Source organism: Aulonocara stuartgranti (assembly GCF_965226115.1).
Source record: "Aulonocara stuartgranti genome assembly, chromosome: 10".
Lineage (NCBI taxonomy): Eukaryota > Metazoa > Chordata > Actinopteri > Cichliformes > Cichlidae > Aulonocara > Aulonocara stuartgranti.
Window position 1 is genome coordinate 17,166,087 of NC_138946.1, and position 19,741 is coordinate 17,185,827.

General features: G+C 42.8%; 1 protein-coding gene across 15 annotated transcripts in view; it reads left to right on the forward strand.

Moving 5' to 3' along the window:
- nbeaa (neurobeachin a) overlaps positions 1-19,741 on the forward strand; it is a 99,121-nt gene that overhangs the window by 21,899 nt on the left and 57,481 nt on the right. For all 15 annotated transcript variants that reach the window (XM_082548513.1, XM_082548520.1, XM_082548522.1 and 12 more), the window contains exons 2-6: positions 8,533-8,764; positions 12,955-13,055; positions 15,528-15,623; positions 15,787-15,908; positions 18,722-18,848. In XM_082548513.1, coding sequence (XP_082404639.1) covers positions 8,533-8,764; positions 12,955-13,055; positions 15,528-15,623; positions 15,787-15,908; positions 18,722-18,848 — 678 coding nt within the window. The remainder of the gene's footprint in view (positions 1-8,532; positions 8,765-12,954; positions 13,056-15,527; positions 15,624-15,786; positions 15,909-18,721; positions 18,849-19,741) is intronic.

Sequence of the window (19,741 nt, forward strand, 5' to 3'; positions counted from 1 at the left end):
TCTGTTGAGCCCTCTTGGCGAAGCGTTAAGTGTATAATCTGTGATCTCATGTCTAGATGGGCCTCTCGTCTCCTCTCACTCTGCACACAAAGGGCTTGAATGGCCACGACTCACTCAGGGGACACAAATGAGTAATGACTCACACATGCGCGCACTCTCACACACGCCAAATAAACACACACGTACACATGGCCGCACCTCTCCAGCACACTCCCGGGGGCTTTGAAGTTGCATATTGATGATGCCATTTCCAAAGGCTCAATTGAATGTGCAGAAGCAGAAGAGGTGGCTATTGACCGTCCACTCACCTCCCTGACCTGTCATCTCTCTGACAGCCATAATGAGCAACAGGTGCCTCTTTTGCCAGGTTTGGCCTTGATAGTTATCCAATATTCAACAGTCAGTCGTAGTAATCAGCCAGCATAATCGCTTGTTTGATGTGCCATCACAGCACTACATAATGGGCTGCGGTGGGTCTGTGAGAGATTGTTTTCGATTAAATAATAATTACTGAGATGAATTTTCACATTCAGTTAATGCTCAGAATAGCTGTGTTTAAAGGCTTAAATTAAGGTGATAAAATAAGAATTTTAATTAAAAGGATTTGTAAACGAACTAGAAAGTAACAAAAAAATGAACGGTAAATAGGTGCTTATAAATGATGAAGCACAATCATTAACAAAAAAAATGGCGTGTGGTAAGATAGCTATTGTCTTCATGTCACGTCAAGACCTTTTCATGTCAAGCTAAGAATAAGCAGAGGCAGAAGAAGTCAGATCACTAATGCCTGAATGGTGCTTTCGTTTAAGAGTGGCGAGAAATGTGTTTCCTGTGTCGTTGTTATGTCTTATCCTTAATTTATGCCGCGATTCGTGTGCAAGTTCTTGCCTACAGCGAGCCCACGGAAAGCGGTTTTCAACCAACACAAACGTGCTCCCATGCAGTCATCCAAAATCCCAACTGCACTTTGCTTGACGTGGATGACACTGTGGGTCAGTCGAATGTTGATTGGTTGACAGGTGGGCTTGAAAATGGATGTGACAGCAGGTTTCACAGAGAATGGCAGAGACACGAAGAAAAAACCATCAAGGATAAAAAAAAAAATGCAGTAAGAAAAGTGCAGACAGTGGCTACAGCAGATATTTATCATTGTTTTTAACACTTGGTCTCACTTCAGCTCTTTGTTATGATTGTTATTCATTATTCATTCTTCTTCATGGCTGGCTGACAGACTGATAAGACTAGCCCGGAAAGAGGTTGTACCACATATTTTCTATACTGCCCCCATCTGGCAGTAAATACTCTCTGTGTGGAGATGAGCAGTCAAAAGCTGCCGATGAATAATTTCCCCATTACAAGGACACTTGAATAGAACAGGGCATTTTATGAATTGCTTTCATTGCATTAGATTACTCATAAGTTTCATTTTCATTTACACAAAACCTTAAAAACTTTCATTTTTATTTTTGGCCTTCATCATATTGGACACTGCAGAGAGAGTTAACAGGCAAGGAGAGTAGGAAATTCAGGAAAATGGTCTGGGGCGGACTCAGACCCATGTGATTCACCGCTGATTTCACATGTCTCCGCCAAAATCTGGCACTACCAAGATGCCTCGAAATTCCTGGAAGCAATGACATCAGTGACTGCAGGAGTGGCATCTACAAGGAATACAGTTGATTCACAGACACAGCCACAAATTCTCTCTGTAATGATTTTCTCTCCATAAAAATGACCAAACTTATACAGCGTAACGTTTCATTTTTTACTATTATAAATAGGAAAGTGTGATTTGTTCTCAAAAGGCACCAAAGTTACACATTGGTCAAATGAGCTGCACCTCAGAATGACATTGAGCGACTGCTAGCAGGTAATATCGCTGATTAAGAGACTCGTTCCCAGTGGGTGATGGGCTCCGCCAGGGCTGCCCTTTGTCTCCGGTTCTGTTCATAATTTTTATGGACAGGATTTCTAGGCGCAGCCAAGTGGCGGAGGGCTTTCGCTTTGGTGGCCTCAGAATCTCATCTCTGATTTTTGCAGATGATGTGGTTCTGTTGGCTTCATCGGGTGAGGGCCTCCAGCTCGCACTGGAACGGTTCGCAGCCGAGTGTGAAGCAGCGGGAATGAGGATCAGCACCTCCAAATCTGAGGCCATGGTTCTCAGCCGGAAAAGGGTGGAGTGCCCACTCCGGGTCGGGGATGAGTTCCTGCCCCAAGTGGAGGAGTTCAAGTATCTCGGGGTCTTGTTCGCGAGTGATGGGAGAAGGGAGCCGGAGATCGACAGACGGATTGGGGCTGCAGCTGCAGTAATGCGGACGCTGCACCGGTCCGTCGTGGTGAAGAGGGAGCTGAGTGTAAAAGCGAAGCTCTCAATTTACCGGTCGATCTACGTCCCTACCCTCACCTATGGCCACGAGCTGTGGGTAGTGACCGAAAGAACGAGATCGCGGATACAAGCGGCAGAAATGAGCTTCCTCCGAAGGGTGGCTGGCCTCTCCCTTAGAGATAGGGTGAGAAGTTCGGCCATCCGGGAGGGGCTCAGAGTAGAGCAGCTGCTGCTCCACATCGAAAGGAGCCAGCTGAGGTGGTTCGGGCATCTGACAAGGATGCCCCCTGGGCGCCTCCTGGGTGAGGTGTTCCAGGCATGTCCCACCGGGAGGAGGCCCCGGGGCAGACCCAGGACACGCTGGAGAGATTATATCTCTCGGCTGGCCTGGGAACGCCTTGGTATTCCCCCGGATAAGCTGGAGGAGGTGGCTGGGGAGAGGGAGGTCTGGGCCTCTTTGCTTAGGCTGCTGCCCCCGCGACCCGGCCCCGGACAAAGCGGATGAAAATGGATGGATGGATGGATGGAAGAGACTCAAAAGCTTGTGTAGTCCAAGAAATGAGTAGATCGTAGCCAAAAACATCTAGATAATTGCCGTTAAGATAACAAAATGTTTATTTTTCACAATTTAAGTTGGTTACTCAATGATAACGACATTATTAATGGCTTCATACTGTTAAGTGTCCCTTTAAGGCCTGATTATGTTAAACTCATTTAATATGAACAATACTGGGCCCCCAGGGTGTCATTTATTTTATTACTTAAAGCTTTTGAAATTCTGACCTGTCTTAGCTTGAAAATGCCGATGACCCTTGGAGCTGCTCTGGATTATCTGTGAGCAGTGTTGCTGGCGAGAACCGCTCGGAGGGACAGAGGGACTGTTTGTTTTACCGAGCTCTTATGAGAGCTGGTTTTGGCTGGCCAAGGAGCCTGCCCGTATAAGCCCTTTGTGGTGTGACGGTCCTGGCACCCTCCACCCCCACCCCAGCCTTCTTGAAACTCCCACTTCCCTGACACAGTACGGATGATGCCAAGCTCCCAGTGCCAGCTCCCGTTGGGGTCTGAATGAGCAGTGCTGCAAGGCCAAACAGTACAGCAATAGAAATGGGAGAACGGGCGTGGTTTCGGGCAGTGGGGGGGGGTGAAACGGCAACACATAAGTGAACAATTATAGAGCTGGTACATTGCAGGAATAACTGACTTTTATAATCACCTCAGTCACAGAGTGAAAAAGTGAGAACGAGTGGTGTCTGGCAGACAAACACTTCTCAAGCCCATAAATACACCACAATATAAGGAGATTACTCATCAGTCATGAGCCCTGTGGGAGATATTCTTACATTTCAGACTGCTGCTGAGTATGTTTCAAGGTTAAACAGCACATGCTCAGTGATCAGAAGAGTGTACTCTACAGTGTAGGCATATAACAAGTAGGCTTCTGTTCATATGCATTCCAGTGTTTACCTGTCAAATGTGAACTCTAGCTGGTTGCCTTGCTCTCTTTTTCTGTGTATGTGCGTGCGTGCGTGCATGTGAATGGAACATCCAGCCCTGGACGGCGTGCTCTGGGAGCAATCGTTGCCGTAATGGAGCCAACGCAAACGTCTTCTAGCAGTTGCCAGGAAGACGGTGAGGTCAGCGAGTGGGTGGCACTGCCATGCCTGTTTATCGTGATGCATGAGGAGCAATGTGGCTCCCTCCCTGGTTTGTGTCTTTTACCCACCAGGGTGGGTAGTAAAGGCCTCTTGTGCGTGCTCATTGATTTGTGAGGGCATTGTCGTTATGGGTGGGAACCGACACTGTAGACACGTGGACCGGGGGTGAAAAGAAAGATTGAAGGTTACGAGTCTTTATGCAAAAGAATCATGTTCCCTCATAAAACTAATTAGGAATCTTTTGTGGCTGTGCACGATGGAGGCGGTGATGGTGCTTGAGTGCGCTCGAGTGTGCTCAGGCTGTTTGTGATGAGCCTTATTGCTATTTAGGTGGCGTGTTTATTTATACATCAATTAAAAACCCCATTCCAGCAAATAATGGACTCAGGCATCTATCACATTTATTGAAGTCTCATGAAATGGAGAACATTAATTTTGACTGGAACATTTTTATACTGAAGAAGTCTTTTTCAGTCTGACTTTCCTTCCTTTTTACGTTTTGAGGTTCAGGCGGTTTTTGGCGGTGTCATCCAGGTTGTTGTTTTTCTTTTCTTTCCCCCCAGATGTTGTTTCTGGTAGAGCAGACATAATAATAATTATTCAGACACTTCTATTTCTCCCACTGCGCTTTCTGCACTCGCGCTTTCCCCCCTCCTTATTGTTTGTCACGAGACTCAATTCGTTGCAGTCGTTTGCATCACCCCTCTCATCTTGGTGTGATCTTCCTCACACGGGTGGGAAGCAGTATGCACAGCGAGATTCTTGTGCTGTACACGTGTAGGTTTGGCCCGGGGATGTATGCGTTTCTCTGTTCAAGTTGCTCCGTATCCGTGAGCAGGTTTCTGCAGAAAAAAATAATTACGCCGCCTCCCCCCCTTAAGCCTCTATTACATGTAATACTGAGCGTCTTCAGACGGACAGGCTGTATAGATGTAATACAACACAGTGGTCCCCAGTGAGCTCTGTAATTGGGAACCTCAGAGGAGAAGGGGAAATTCAATGTGGGATGAGTTAATTCTTCCTCTTTTTATTCCATACCTCATTCAGGGGTCCACTCTAATCTGTGCATTCACGGAGTGCAGCGGATCAATTCTTATCACTGAAAGGGGGGAGGAGAGACATAGGGAAGAATAAGAAAGAGGCAGGAATGAGAGGGAGGTAAGAGCAAGTAACATGCTGATTGTACACTTGGAAGTGTTGAAGAATTGAAAAAGGTGCAGGTCTGTAAAAGGAAGGGAAAAGAAGCATGATGGATATTATGGATAAGGACCAACCTTTAATCTTATAGTTCTGTGAGCCTGAGACTCACAGAAAGTCATTGGATGGGGCAGCACATGACAAATGTTGGTGTTGCTAATGATTGCCGCACCTTTTTTATGTCAATATTATATATGGCAGCGTCATTTTTCTTTAAAGTGAGATCAAAGCCAGGTTTGCAGGAGCTTCGGTGACAAATGGGTTACATCCGTGTTCATTGTTTGATGTTTGTTTGTTTGAAATGTATTCATAAGTCAGGTTTTCTAAATTTTGACTTTCAACTATTATTATTTTTTCTAATAACAGTCTTTTGCAGTGCTGTAACTACTGGCTGTTAAACTGAAGCGTACTTGCTCAGATTTTGTCAGTTTAGGTAGCAAAACATCTGTGCACTAATAAATGGTGACAGCAGCGTGTCCCTTGTTCCATTCCCCAGCAGCTGGTCTTTTACTACATGTCACTCCTCTGCTCTCTTCCCACACATTTCTCCTGTCTGTGTTAAAGTTTGCTGTAGTGGAGTGTTTATTGGTATTCCAGCATAGGGTGAGCTTACATTGCTGGGTATGACATTTATACAGGTAGGAAAGTAGGATGACATAATCAAAGACTATGCTTGTTTGCAAAGTTGCTTGTAATTATAAAAGCTCTGAAGTTTTCTTGGTGTGCCTAAATGAGATCCACTGATACTGATTTATTTTTCCAAATTCTTATTTGCTTTGTAACTACAACTGACAGCATAAGCAGACAAAAATAAACTTTTCTTCATGGTAAAATGTTATTTTCATTATAAAATCAATCATTAAGTGTAGGATCGTCTCTTGCTTACCCTACCGAAAAAAGGCAGTGGTAATAGATTTATATAACAAAATAAATGTCAGATACTTGCATTATTTTTCCAGTATTTTTATAAAGTCAGCAGATAATAGGATATCGACCCTTTGCACTTTTTCCCCTTGTCTCTATAATTTTCCTCTTGCTCAGCTTTTGCTCATACCGAGGCTCTGGATAGCTTTAGCGTTAGCCACTTTTCCTTTGTTGTTTTTTTTCTTTAAAATATCCAAGTTCGGTTTGGTCTGTTAAGAGTCTGATTGGGTTTTGGAAAGGTTTGTGTTTTTACTCACACTGAGATGCTTCCACCATGCTAACGACATGTTAGCATTAGGCTGTGTGTGTGTGTGTTTGTGTGTGTGTGTGTTTGGTTGTGCTGCTATGCACGCATGAAATAGACTGGCTTGTAATCGGGCACATGTGAGATTGGCCAGTCACAGATGAGGCCCGAGAATTATAGAAATTGGTTGATTCTGGTCCCTAGCTGATCGATTCATGCGTCTGTACGTGTAATATTCAAACCGACCAAACATTTTGATGATGAAAATGAAAGTTGAACCAACATTGTGGTGACTACAACAACTTCAGTTCCCCTTCTGTGTCCTTGGATTATTTGTTAGCCCTTCTACCAACAGAATTGTTTTCTTGTCTTTGATAATCAATTAATTATTTTTTTTAGAATTCTAGTAGGTTAATTAACTTATTGCTCAACCCTCATCATCCCTGCGGTTATGATGCTCATACCAGGGACAGAGATGTCCTATCTGTAACAGGCTGAAACATAAAATTTCATATGCAGCAAATGAGGCAAAGATGAGCTGTTCATAAACAGCTTTAAGGTAAATGGACTGGTTCTTCCATAGTGCTTTTCTACTCTACATGAGCACTCAGAACGCTCTATACAACTTGTATGAGTCACCCATTCACACGCACATTTCTATCTAAGTGCTTTCGAGCTAAGATTCACACACATACACACTACGATGAACACATCGGCAGTAACTCCGGGAATGCTCCGGAATAACCAGACGCATTTAATTCCTTCATTTCAATAATCTGCTCTATCCTCTATAAGTTCTCTTGCTGAGAACATTTGGTTCATCTGCAACAGGAGGTGTATTATTTGTCAGTGAACACAAACGATTGCCTTTTGTTTTAGACAATTGCCAGGAAGACTCTTGGTGGAAAACAGTGCTGGACACAATGAAGTGAATCTAAATGTCTCACAAGGTGTATTGATTCATCCGGGATGTGTTTAGCTGCTGTCGAATACAGATTTGTTGATTTGTCAGATGAATATTATTGTGTATTTGTTCTTTAAAAGTTTCATTTTGAAGCTAAGTGTGTGAAACTTATTTTTTTTTAACAGTGATCCAAAAACAACACAGTTTGTAAATTGCTATGTGATCATCTCTTAAAGATAGCAAGAGTGCGCAGAGTATAACTTTACATTCCCCGCTGAGCTTGTAATAGTTTTTGCTTAAGGGTCGTTTAACCACATGCAGAATGAATTATTGAAAATAAACCCTTTATTGAACAGCACCAGCATTATCTGCGTCTTCCCGCTCCTGACTGCAGACAGCACACCACAGCCCTGCTGCCCCTCCAGTTTAATCACATTGTGAAACAGACCGACTCTCCTTGATTTATCGATTAGTTTTATTCTCTCATGCCGTGTAAACACCACAATAGTCATAATGTTTATCCTGTTTGCTGTCTTGCTAGCTTCTGATAATCTATTGCATGTTTCTTTTCCATCTGATTTAATAACCCCTGTGGTGTTCTCATAGCTTGCTGGTTGCTATGGCTACCGTTTCCTGGATAGCGTAGCGTGCTGAGGGTGAACTGTGTGGGTATGGCTGTGTTCATGTGGCGTGTTAGTTAATGTGCTAGCGTGTTGTTGCTGTACTTATCCAAGTAATTATAGTTGCCAGCCATTAAGAGACGGAAAATCATTTGCATTTAGTTTTTAAAGTGCGGTCTCCTCACACTAATGCCATCAGAGAGGAGAGGGACTGACATGTGCGTTAACTTTGTATGTGTTCAATTGGTGTTGTGCATCTGAGGTGGTAGAGAGGGGCATATTTATGCCTGCTGTATTCTGAGAGTAATTGGAGGAAGAGAGGAAGGAGAGGAAGGACGATCTGTGTGTGTGTGTGTGTGTGTGTGTGTGTGTGTGTGTGTGTGTGTGTGTGTGTGTGTGTGTGTGTGTGTGTGTGTGCTCACATGAAGGACGTTTATTTGTTGCAGCATATGAGGCCCCGGGCAGAAGAGATGCTTTCCCAACCACAATCAGCATCCATCAGATGCCAGGCTTACCTCTCCTTCAGACATAAGGTTAAATGCTACACTAAATCATTCACTCTTCTTGTTCTCTCTCTCCACCCTCCCCCCCAATTCCTGCTCTATGTCTGTTCCCTTCCCAAACCCTCCCCCTTCTCCCCCTTCCCACTTCTTCTCCTAAAGCTGGTGGGCGGCGAGTTTGACCTGGAGATGAACTTCATCATCCAGGAGGCAGAGAGCATCGGCTGCATGGTGGAGCTGCTTTCCCACTGCGAGGTGACGTGCCAGGCGGAGATCTGGAGCATGTTCACAGCCATACTCCGCAAGAGTGTGCGCAACCTGCAGACCAGCACCGAGGTTGGCCTCATCCAGCAGGTGTTGCTGAAGATGAGCACTGTGGACGACATGATTGCAGGTGAGCAGTGGGTACACATGGATACATGCGCACATACTTTGTATTTTGATCAGTTTTTTTCAAGATTGGACAACCTATAAAATGAGAATATAGTGGGATATAATGATAACTTTACAGCTTAATTCCCCTGAATTAACTCCACCCTGTAATAGCAAAAACCACGCCTGACTGTTTTTAGATAATTCCCCGAATTACCACAATTTTAATATGACCTCAAATTTGTGGCTTTGAACCAGGTCCAAACAGCTTACAGAGGAAGCGTCTTCAGTGTCCGTGTCCAAACATATTAATGTCTTTTTTACTGGGCTTGGCACTGTGAATTCATCCCAGAGTCAAACTGTCAACGCAAAAATTTTGCCTTCTGTGGGGTCTGAGGACACAAACAACTGGATCGTGCCATTGTGCACCTGCTCTCAGCACACTGAAAATTCTGGTGTTTTTTTTTAATATGAAACATGAACACAGTTGTCAGTAACTACAAAGGATACTCTCTAAATTACTCTTCTTCCAACCTCATGCTGTTTCAGGACAGTGTAGGGGATCCAGCACACATTGCAGATACACAAGTGCAATTAGTCTGGAACGGGACTTCCAGAGAGCTTTCAAAAAACACTGGCAGTGGCACAGAGGTGGACTATGACATCACTTTGAAGAGAAGATCAGCCATATTTAAATAAAGGCTTTTGCTCTTTATGGCTGAAGAACTTACTGGTCACACTTAGTTTATGATGATGGTAGTGCTTGAGGAGAGAAACATGCGGATGTATCGCTTATTGATTCTAACTTATTGGTATTTGAAACAAATGCTAACAAAATATTATGATATTATTATTATTATTTAAATGGTTAATAGGCCTTAAATCAAAGTTTGGGATTGAACACAGCTGCCTTGGTTACCATTAGCTTTTACTTTTAATAGCATGTGTTTTTTATTCAGTTGCAGTGACACACACACACACCCACCTTATAGCTATTAGGCCACCAGCGTTATCTGTACGCATGCCTTCACAATGACTGTTTGCATGTGAGGCGTTCAGGGGACATCTTCAAACTGTGACTACAGAAAGTCGAATGTGTCAAAACTTTGTTAAGTTCTGGAAGAAGACCCAAAACGTCACCCATGGAATTTTCAGGAACCACTTATTTTGAATTGCACGCTTGGTGTAAAACTTCTCTGATACTGAAAAATAGGTAAGACTCAGACTAGAAGAGCAGAGTCTGTGCTAAGGTCAGTGTCTAAATCTGCATTTATATGTAATGAGTTCCTTCTGTAAACTCCAGCTCTCCACTGTGCGTCCAAGTTTCATGCACTTTGTTCTGCACTTTTTGCATAACCTTGCTGACAGAGAGGAAAGAAGTCCTCTACCAAGGCCAGTGGCCTATCTCTCTACTTTAACGAAAGTGATGGGGATCCATACCAAAACCTAATGGGCTGTTCTTTAACAGATGCCCAACCTCTCAACCTTGTAATCGTGTTGACGAAGCAACAACCAGCTGAATCTGTAAACGTGCCTCCACCTTGATGGAAAAAACTCAGATGTTTTTCCCTTATATCAAAACCTATTCCACGTGTCCATGAGTGTTTGCCCTGCAGTGAAACATCCATAAAATCCTTCGGTGCAGCAAAAGCAAAATACTAACCTCGATGTGTTTCTGTGTGCTCACTGCCATTTGTTCACGGGGCTTGATTGCAAAACAACACATCCACATTCACCTCTTTACATGAACGTATTGACCTTGGCTTCCCTTTAATGATGCCTCGGAGTGCACATCTTTTGCTCCACCCCCCCAGTGTCCTCTCTGCCCTAGCTAGCGCCGCAGGATGATGTGTTTTATAACTTCTTTGACTTATTACTGCTCACTACAGCAGAGTATACGCCACTTAAATCAATTTAATGCCGATTCTTCCAGAGAGCTGTGATTATAACATTTTTCCAAACCTATGCAAAATGACCCACATGAATTGAACACAACAAAAACAGAGCTTAGGGGTTTTGAATCTAGGACATTGTGTATTGCATTTTCCTCTCATACCCAGCACCTCAGTGAGATATCCCTCTCCTTTATTCCCTGTCGCTAGGCTTTGGCTAATGAAATATTATGGGAAGACTCTATTCATATCTAGCAGGCCTAATGGGAAAGAAGAGCCTTTCTAAGCAGATTGGCTCCCTCTGAGAGAGCTGTGCTGTCTCTCTGCCATATCCACACTGATCTGTTGTGGTTGTGTAAAGTGAAAGTCAATGAAGCAGGAAGGTCATTTGGGCTAAACAAAAGCCTCAATGTGGTATTTAATTATATGCTTGAATATTGAGAGGGAATTGTATTTAAAGTCTTGTTTTTATCATTTCATGACATGTAGCCATTAAACAAAAGCTCTTTCGCCGCCTTAGAGAGGGAGGTTTGCCACTATTGTCTGTTAAAATGTGAACAAATTAAAGGAATAGATTACGATTTTGGTGAATATGAATATTTGTTTTTTGTTTCTTTGGGGTTTATTTGCTAAAAGGAGATTAATACTACTCTGCATGCTGTTTTTTGTACTATTAGCAGTTAAATGACATGTGTGGTCAGAAGTTTACAGACACTCATCATTGTACAGCATCTTTAATTACTTTAAAAAAAGGGAAGTGGGTGCACACGTTTGAATTTGGTTTGGATTTTATCTAATCGACACAGGATCAACATTTAAAAATGTAGGGCCTCTAATATTTTCCTATACTCAAATCTTTTAAGTTATGCTGTAGCTTCTTCGGTGCCTTTTAACCCTGTAAAGCCTGATACAAGTTAAAGATCATATCTGCAAATTAATATTGAATTCATTAATTATTTTTTTTTATTCTCACAATTATTTCACAGTTCAGGCTTAAAGGGTTAACCTGACAAGTCCAAGGTCTGTTAACTTCTTGTGAGTGATTATAATTGATTTTGCCAGGTTAAAAATTGGTATTGGACCAATGCTCAGAACAATAGGAAGGAACTCTGTGAAGATTTAAGAAGGAGGATTGTGTAGATTTACATAAATAAACAATTGTATGTAAATACAGGATATTCAGATGCGTCACCCTCAGATGAGAGGATATTTGGTTAGGTTAGGATGTTCAGACAACCCAACAAGCCTGCCATGAACTGGAAACTGTTGGAACACTGGCTTCACTGGCCATAGTGGAGTGAGCTTTTGCCATGGACTGAGGAGATCCAGAACAAACAAGAAGCTCCTGTTCCAAATTCGACACCTTCGAGCTAGACTGGAATTTGCAGCTGTCCACATGAATCAGCCAAATGGCTTTTGGAGAAACGTTTTGTGGTCAGAGGAGACAAAGATTGAGCTAACTGGCCACAATGACATGAGGTTTGTTTGCAGGAGTAAAGGCGAAGCTTTCAAACATAGGAACGTTGGGTCTGTACCAAGAAGCCAACCAGTTTAGATGAATCCCACCAGTCCATCCAAAATTATATCAGAAGCTTTTTGATGGCTGTCAAAACTGTCTGATTGAGGTGCACCCTGCTAAGTGATGTTTACCCAAGTGGGAGTAGAGGTGATGTATGTGTATAGTCGAGCCCGTATGTACAATTGTGACCCTGTGTGGATTAGAGAAAATCAAAACTCACTTCGTGTTCTTAAAGTGATTAAAGATGTAAGCTGTACAGTCATTGCACTCTGGAAAAAGAACAGTTCAAAGAAATCATTAAAAGCCCCAAATCACCACAACATGTAAACGTTTGACCACAGCTATATTTGTGAATCATAATTAACGCTGTCACAGCTGACAATGTATTTAGCCCTTTCTCAGTTGTTTGGCCTTCTATTCCCTGATGTATTAAGATCATTATGTATTAATGGAGCTTTATCCGTTGTCATGTGTACTCTGACCGTATTTAGCAGTGCTGTGAAAAGCAACACTCGTTGAGGTTTGAGGTTGTGTGTGTTTTGTTTACATGGCAGTAGCTCTGAGTACTTGGATGAAGCGCCGCTGATTTTTACTTCTCTGAATAATAAATTGCTCAACTGACAGTAGAACAACCTGTCAGTGTCTTATGCCCTCACCATATTCTATCAGAAATGTCAGTAGAGAGACTTCCAAACGCTGACTCACACACAAACTCATAGGAGCATGCACATTCAGGATATCTCTGCTGTCTTACACTTACTTTCTGCCTTTTGTTTGTGTGTGTGTTTTCTTTGTTGTCAGACCTTCTGGTGGACATGCTGGGAGTCATGGCCAGCTACAGCATCACAGTCAAGGAGTTGAAGCTGCTCTTTAGTATGCTGAGGGGCGAAAACGGCATCTGGGTAAGTTTTGGTGGTGATTTAAGAAGCGATTAGAATTTTAGATTGTGGGTACGTCTCCGCAGGATCTGTCATTTCCACGACTTCCATTCATTGTCTGTGTAAGCAGGTGAGCAGTGTTGTGGTCTAGGCTCCTTCATGCAAATCAAGGGCATCCAGCGCAACTCAAAGCCTCTATAAACTGAAAACTAGCTGTTGTCAGTCGACAACGACAGCAACAGCAACTGCAGGTCTTAAATTCTTGCAGAAACACATTTTGTTACACTAAAGCTACTTTGGGCTGCTCTCTTATTCCCCAAGGGGGCCGCGTGTTTGATTTGGCACAGATTTCATGCTGGATACCCTTCCTAACACAAGCCTCCCATTTATCCTGGCTTGGGACCAGCATTAGGAGTAACTGGCTTGTGACCCCCACCCCCATGAGACTGAAATTGTGTCTCTACCTGGTCATGAAGCAGGGCTATTTCATGTGTTTACCTCTGCGCCAGTCTTAGAGAGCTTATTTGGAAACGAGCTGCCACTTTGGTCTCGGTTTAAAAAGATCTGGAACCAGACAGCCCACACGAGTTCATCCAGTAGGGTGCAGATTATGGTTTGCATGGTTGTAGCTGTAGAGAATAAAGTACGTCATCCAATCTAGCGAGTTCTCCTGCAGGCCAATGCCGGGAAGTGGCGTGACACGCACCATTAGCTACGGGCTAAGACTCATGCACTTAATGGTTCTTTACAGTTTAACAAATATCAACACTGCAAAAAAATTTTTGATGTATGTCATGTGTTTCATATTGGGAGCATTTCTGATGTGGTGTACCTCAGGGGACAATTCAACGACAGAAGGAGCTTCAGTCAGAAACCCTTTGTTTGCTCAGATGGCAGCAGACCAACAAATATATCAGAACATTATTGAAGATTCATGTCTGGTTTGAGAGGAGCTGGTATTCACGAAGCAATATTAATTTTCTCTGCCAACACTGATGATTATTGGGATGTTGTAACCTTGGATATGTTTGATCTTTTTAGGTTTTTTGTTTTTACAGATGTCACATTTGCTGCTGAATTAGACATTTCACTGTTTTTGATTTACTGGTATTCACTTGCTGTGGAAGCTTAAAAAATGCAAACTATATTAGCCATACAGCATGAGTTTGTCTGCGTGTCATTAGTCTGGATGTCACTTAGTGAGATGTTTGTGCTAATGCACTAGAATAATGCAGGATGGGTGTGTATACCTTTGACTCCATATTAGGATTAATTTTTGTATGTTTGTTAAGACACTTTAGCTTGTGTTCTTGTTTTTGTTTTTGCTTGTAATTGATTTTATTAGTGTAATTGAAGAGAAGCATGGTGAAAAAAAAAAGTGACAGTGAAAGCTTAATCAGGTGTGAAGGTGAAGGAGCCAGTAGAGTCCAGTAGAGTCACATTCAGGACACATATAATCATCTGAACCGCTCTATGAAGCTGAATGCTTTGTTCGGGGATTTCCATTTCTTCTTCTTTACTTCTCCTTACCTCAAACTTTCTTTACTCTTGCACAGTGAGCCAAATAAACGTCTGTTATCACAACCTGCCAATTTGGCATTGAATTGCTTTGCAGGCAATTGGAAGAGAGTTTGATTAATACATTTCCTCCTTTATTGAAACGGCAACACGAACCACTCTTGCACTTTGGTTGCTTCAGGCTTTTATACTGAAACCCGTATGCTGTTTATTGTCGAATTTCTGCTTAAATTGGCTTCTGCTATTGCTGATTCATGCTTACTTTTAGAGCTACAAACGCCAGTACCTGAAAATGGGATTAATTCAGGAGCTTAGATTTGGGAGTGCTTAGTGCAATCTCAGCTTACATTGCTTCTTGTTGTAAGCTTAACAGCTCCCTGTAGTTTGCTCATTGGCCCACCTTCTAGTCGGTTTAGCTGACTCAGAGCGGATGTTTTAAAACTGTACTGTGAAGATTAACGAGGGTTTTATGAGTCTAAACTGTCTCCTATGACATCCTTACTGACTGTAGTTTTAGCAAGGTTTGCAGAGTGTGCGATGATTCGGTGTTTGTTAACTCATCCTGTGAATCCTTGCCACTTCTTCGGCAATCCCCCCTTCTAGGCAGTCTCCAGGGCAACCTCCATCAGCAACCTCTGGTCACTGATCAGCAGGCCACTGCTCTCTGCTGTCCAATATCTATCACTAACCCATCCACCTACCGCTGTTTTCCCATCTTTTCCGATTCCTCCTCCCCTCAGCAGCCCTCTCCAGAGACAGATCGATTAAGGGTTGCCATGGTATTGATGAGGTGTTGTCGGGGGTAGGACGGAGGTGATTGAAGAGTTATTGATCCAGCTGGGTTGTGGTAGAGATGTGATGTCACACCATGTTGTTTTTTTTTTTTTTTTAACAGTCTTACTCTCTCCTGTGCCCCTGATAGGGAGCATCTGTCACTTAATAATGGCAGTCACTTTGGTCTTCCCTCCTCTCCTCCAGCCAAGACACGCTATCAAGCTGTTGTCAGTGTTGAACCAGATGCCACAGAGACACGGCCCGGACACCTTTTTCAACTTTCCAGGCCGGAGTGCAGCGGTGAGACCGACCAGAACGCACTAACCACTTATACACCACTTATCTATCAGAATAATTCTTTTTTATCCAGATTAATCTATGCTTGTTTGCAGTCAGTCAGCTCATATTAAAGGGCATTTTCTCGTGCGTATGAGTGTAGTGATAGCTGATTGTTCTGCTCCAGGCTATAGCTTTACCACCAATTGCCAAATGGCCATACCAGAACGGATTCACTATCAACACTTGGTTCAGGCAGGATCCACTCAACAACATCAATGTGGATAAAGACAAGCCGTACCTCTACTGGTAAGTTCATTCATCTGGACTGTTGAAAAAGTTAAACATCTTCAAACGTGTACGTTTTCTTGAATTTCAATGAAAAATCAGCTCGAGTACTGTTAAAGAGTTTCTGTTAGCTGTGAATCTTGCACTTATTTCCCTGACTTGTTGACCTAATGATGTCACCCTGATATTATTGTGTTAGAGAGGCGTTAAATCGAGGAAAAGGAATCCAAACGTCGCCAAGTTGGGTTTTTTTATCAGCCCTCCGGGATCACAAAAGCACAGGATTTCTTTGTAGACTCTTGGTATGCTTTAAAAAAAACAAAACTCTAGATAGGTTTGAGAAAAAGAAAATGACAAAAGAGGCTCAGACATGAGCAAATTTCTATAGTGGCAGCACTCGCTAGTGTTCTCAGTTTAAAGAAATTTTACTTGTGTACGAAGTGGTTTTAGTTCGTACAGACGTCCTTGTGCTTTCACTATTGATCCAAGCAGAGGAGCCAACATAGCTGCACAAAGCAAGTTCAGGCCTGTTCCTTCTGGATGTCAAAAAGCATTATAGTTACAGTTGGAAGAAAACTAACCTGAGGTGAACACGGATGACACAGTTTGAAAGTGTGCTGCACTTAATCACAGTATGCGAAAGCACTTAATATACTGCAGACTGCAATCTGTCGCAATCTGTATGAACGCCATACAGGATAGGTTCACAAATGTGCATGTAAGAAAGGTTTCAATCGGTGCTTTTGGAAAGGTTGAGTGGACAGATTTCCGTCAGGGTGCACGCACGTGATGGGTTTTAACGTCACGTCAGAAACTGAATGAATCAAAAGAATTCTGGGTTAAAGGAAGGGGAGGTCAAACTGCTTGTGTGAGACAGAGGATGAACTGAAGTTGTTGTTGTCTTTAGGCAACAAAAGCTACTTTTGGCTTGTTCAGAAGGGTTCACAACAGCAAGCACAGTTTCCCTTGTGGGATCAACAAAGTGTCTGTCTATCTATTCCTAAGAACTCTCACCGTGGGAACTTGTCGCGGAGTCATGGGGTCAAAGTGCAGCTGTTACAAGATTAAAAATAAAAAAATCTGAAAATCAGACAAGCATTTTTTTTCATGTTTTCAATCATCACAACAAGTTGCATTTGTAGGTTTTTAATAATTTTTTTTAATACAAGTAAATACTCAGACGGCTTTAGACAAGTAACAAACTGTTAGCACTCGCTGTTGACTATCGCAAACAAATTGTGATAGTTTGTTTTGATTTGCAACAGGCGTTAAGACATTGTTTTAATCATGTTTCTGTTTAGACGCGTAATCCATATTATATTTGTGAAAAGGGAAATAAAAATGAGGATTTTTGGTCTAAAATCAGATGTAGAAAAATGCTGAAGTTGTTTGAGTCCATTCTTATGGTGTTTTTCAGCAATTTCAGTACTGCGAGACTCGTAGGAAACAGATCAGCTCTTCTAACACCTCACTTCCATCTTTTTGTCATCTTAGGAGTGTTAAAGTGTTGTGTTGTCAGCTGGCCACAGACACAGCGATAATCACATAGCTCCCGAATCCTAAACAATCAGATCTATTCAAATCTTTTTCCAGCGTTACATTTGTTCAGCTTTTGAGTGTCTTCAGTGAAACATTTAATATAATGAGTTAACTAGTCAGACTGAATGACATGGTTAGGAAGTTAATAGATAAACAGATAATAAATTAGAACATAACTTTAAATGTCAACACACTCCATTATAAGTGACCTGTTGGGTGGATGCCTCCTCCTCGCTGTGCAGCTCTGGCCCTCGCTGGCCTCACCGTTAGTGTTGCAAGTGCAAGCCGTTAGCTGCTATGAAGCTTCATTAGCTTTGACCTTTTATTTAATTGAACTCCCTCACGCCACTGCTTGGCTTCTTCTCTCTACCTCTTCGCTCTTTGACACTAACTAGCGCCGTCCTGCCTTCACCTCTCCTCCCTCTGATTCATTACGGAGGGAAACGGTTGTGAAGTCGTCTACGGAAGCGCGATGTGCATCCATATATCCTCCAGATACTATCTCGGAGATGAGTGCTAATCAGGAAAAGTGCTCGGATGTAATCTTGTTTCCTTAGTAACAGTTTGGTTTGTCAGGTTGTCATGGTAAGCAGGGTGCGAGAGAGGGAGGGCAGCCTCCTCTTCTCTGGCCCCGGTCTTATCATCCTCCCCCAGATGCAGCTGCTACTCCAGCTGCCTGTCTGATATTGGCCTCAGCAGCTGCATGAAGGCCGTGATAACGCAGTACGTGTCCTACTAATGTGTACCAGGGATTCACTTGAGAGGGATTTATATCTCCTTCCTGCTGTATGCGCGATCCTTCTGGGTCTATTTTAAAAAGAAAATATGTCTGCTTGTTTCAGGAAGAAGCTTAGCTGTGAGACTAGGTTTTATGTGGAGGTTACAAGCGCGGGAAGAGAAAAATTATGCGGGTAAAATGGAGGGATTACTGGTGTTTCTCACAAACCTACAATCTGGGACCCTTGGCATCGCTGAAAAGAAAGCACCTTAAAATCCTGCTTTTTGTGACCCTAAAATATGCGATATGTGGCTGTGAAAGGTGCCTTGTGCATGTATTTCAGTAGTAAGGGTATCTTGAGGTGCAGTTGTATTTGTGAAATAAAATCCAGCTCTTTTAGTCTAAGCAGCTTCATGGTTCACATGCCATTAAGAGGGACAGCTCATTCATAAAGTTAGCCTAAGCTAATTTGTTTTCATTTACAGCTAGCTGAAAACTTATCACAGCCATTTTCAGACTCGTATCTCGACTCTACACCAAAGTGAAATGAGTGTTTCTCTTTCTCATTCTTCTTCAGTTTTCGCACCAGTAAAGGAATCGGTTACTCCGCGCACTTTGTGGGAAACTGCCTCATTGTGACATCGTTGAAGTCGAAAGGAAAAGGCTTTCAGCACTGCGTGAAATATGATTTCCAGCCCCGCAAGGTAAGAAAAAGAAACACCCATTTTCTGGAGCTCCTGTGCCACTTGTTAAATGACACAGCATCAGGAGAGTGCTGCTGCTCTCCCCCATCTCTCTGCACACACGCCGAATGTTGATGAGTCCAGATAAGGTCTGTCAATTAAGACCTGCACGCTGCCCCTGTACCGCGCTGTCAGCATTTTGCCACTGTCCCACACACGCGCTCGCACACATCCTCGCACGCGCACATAAACAAACACACATTACTTGATGAGATGGTCTTCCAGAGGATTTGCTGACCCAGTAGAATCCCTGCACCGCCTAACGAAGTTCCCAGTGGTTCCATTTGATAAATTTCAAAGCCACCGTGTCTCACAGCGTTTTGCCTTGTCGTGCACATGCGTTAATGCGTGTGTGCATGCATGTACGAGAGACTGAACGCTGGCAACGCACACTTTGTGCTCCCTACTCCCCATGTATACATGCACCTGCAAAATTATAGCTTCCCCACCCTCCCCTTTGCACTGCAGTTCCCCATTGCAGTCTCTCTCCAGGGAACCTGTGTGTATTATCACCAGGGAAGATGTTTTCTAATGAAGGCACACAAGCATATTGCTGTAGCCATGCACTATAAAGGTGGGCAAAGTGAAAAAAGAGAGAGAACAACAAGCGTTCTGTTGAGTAAATGAGTTCAACACTGTTGTAATTCATGTTAGCTGACCTTCTTATAGTGAGCTAAAGTAGAGGGCAGTGAGAGTGAGTATTCTCTGTATTACAAAGATATGAATTTTCACTAAGCTAGGAAATAAAATAAAGTCTTGATGAAAACATACAGTAGTGGATACAGCAGGAGGCTTTTGTCAATATCTTTCAGTAGTTTGTGTTTATTAAATAACAAGTGCAAAGGTGCAAGTAA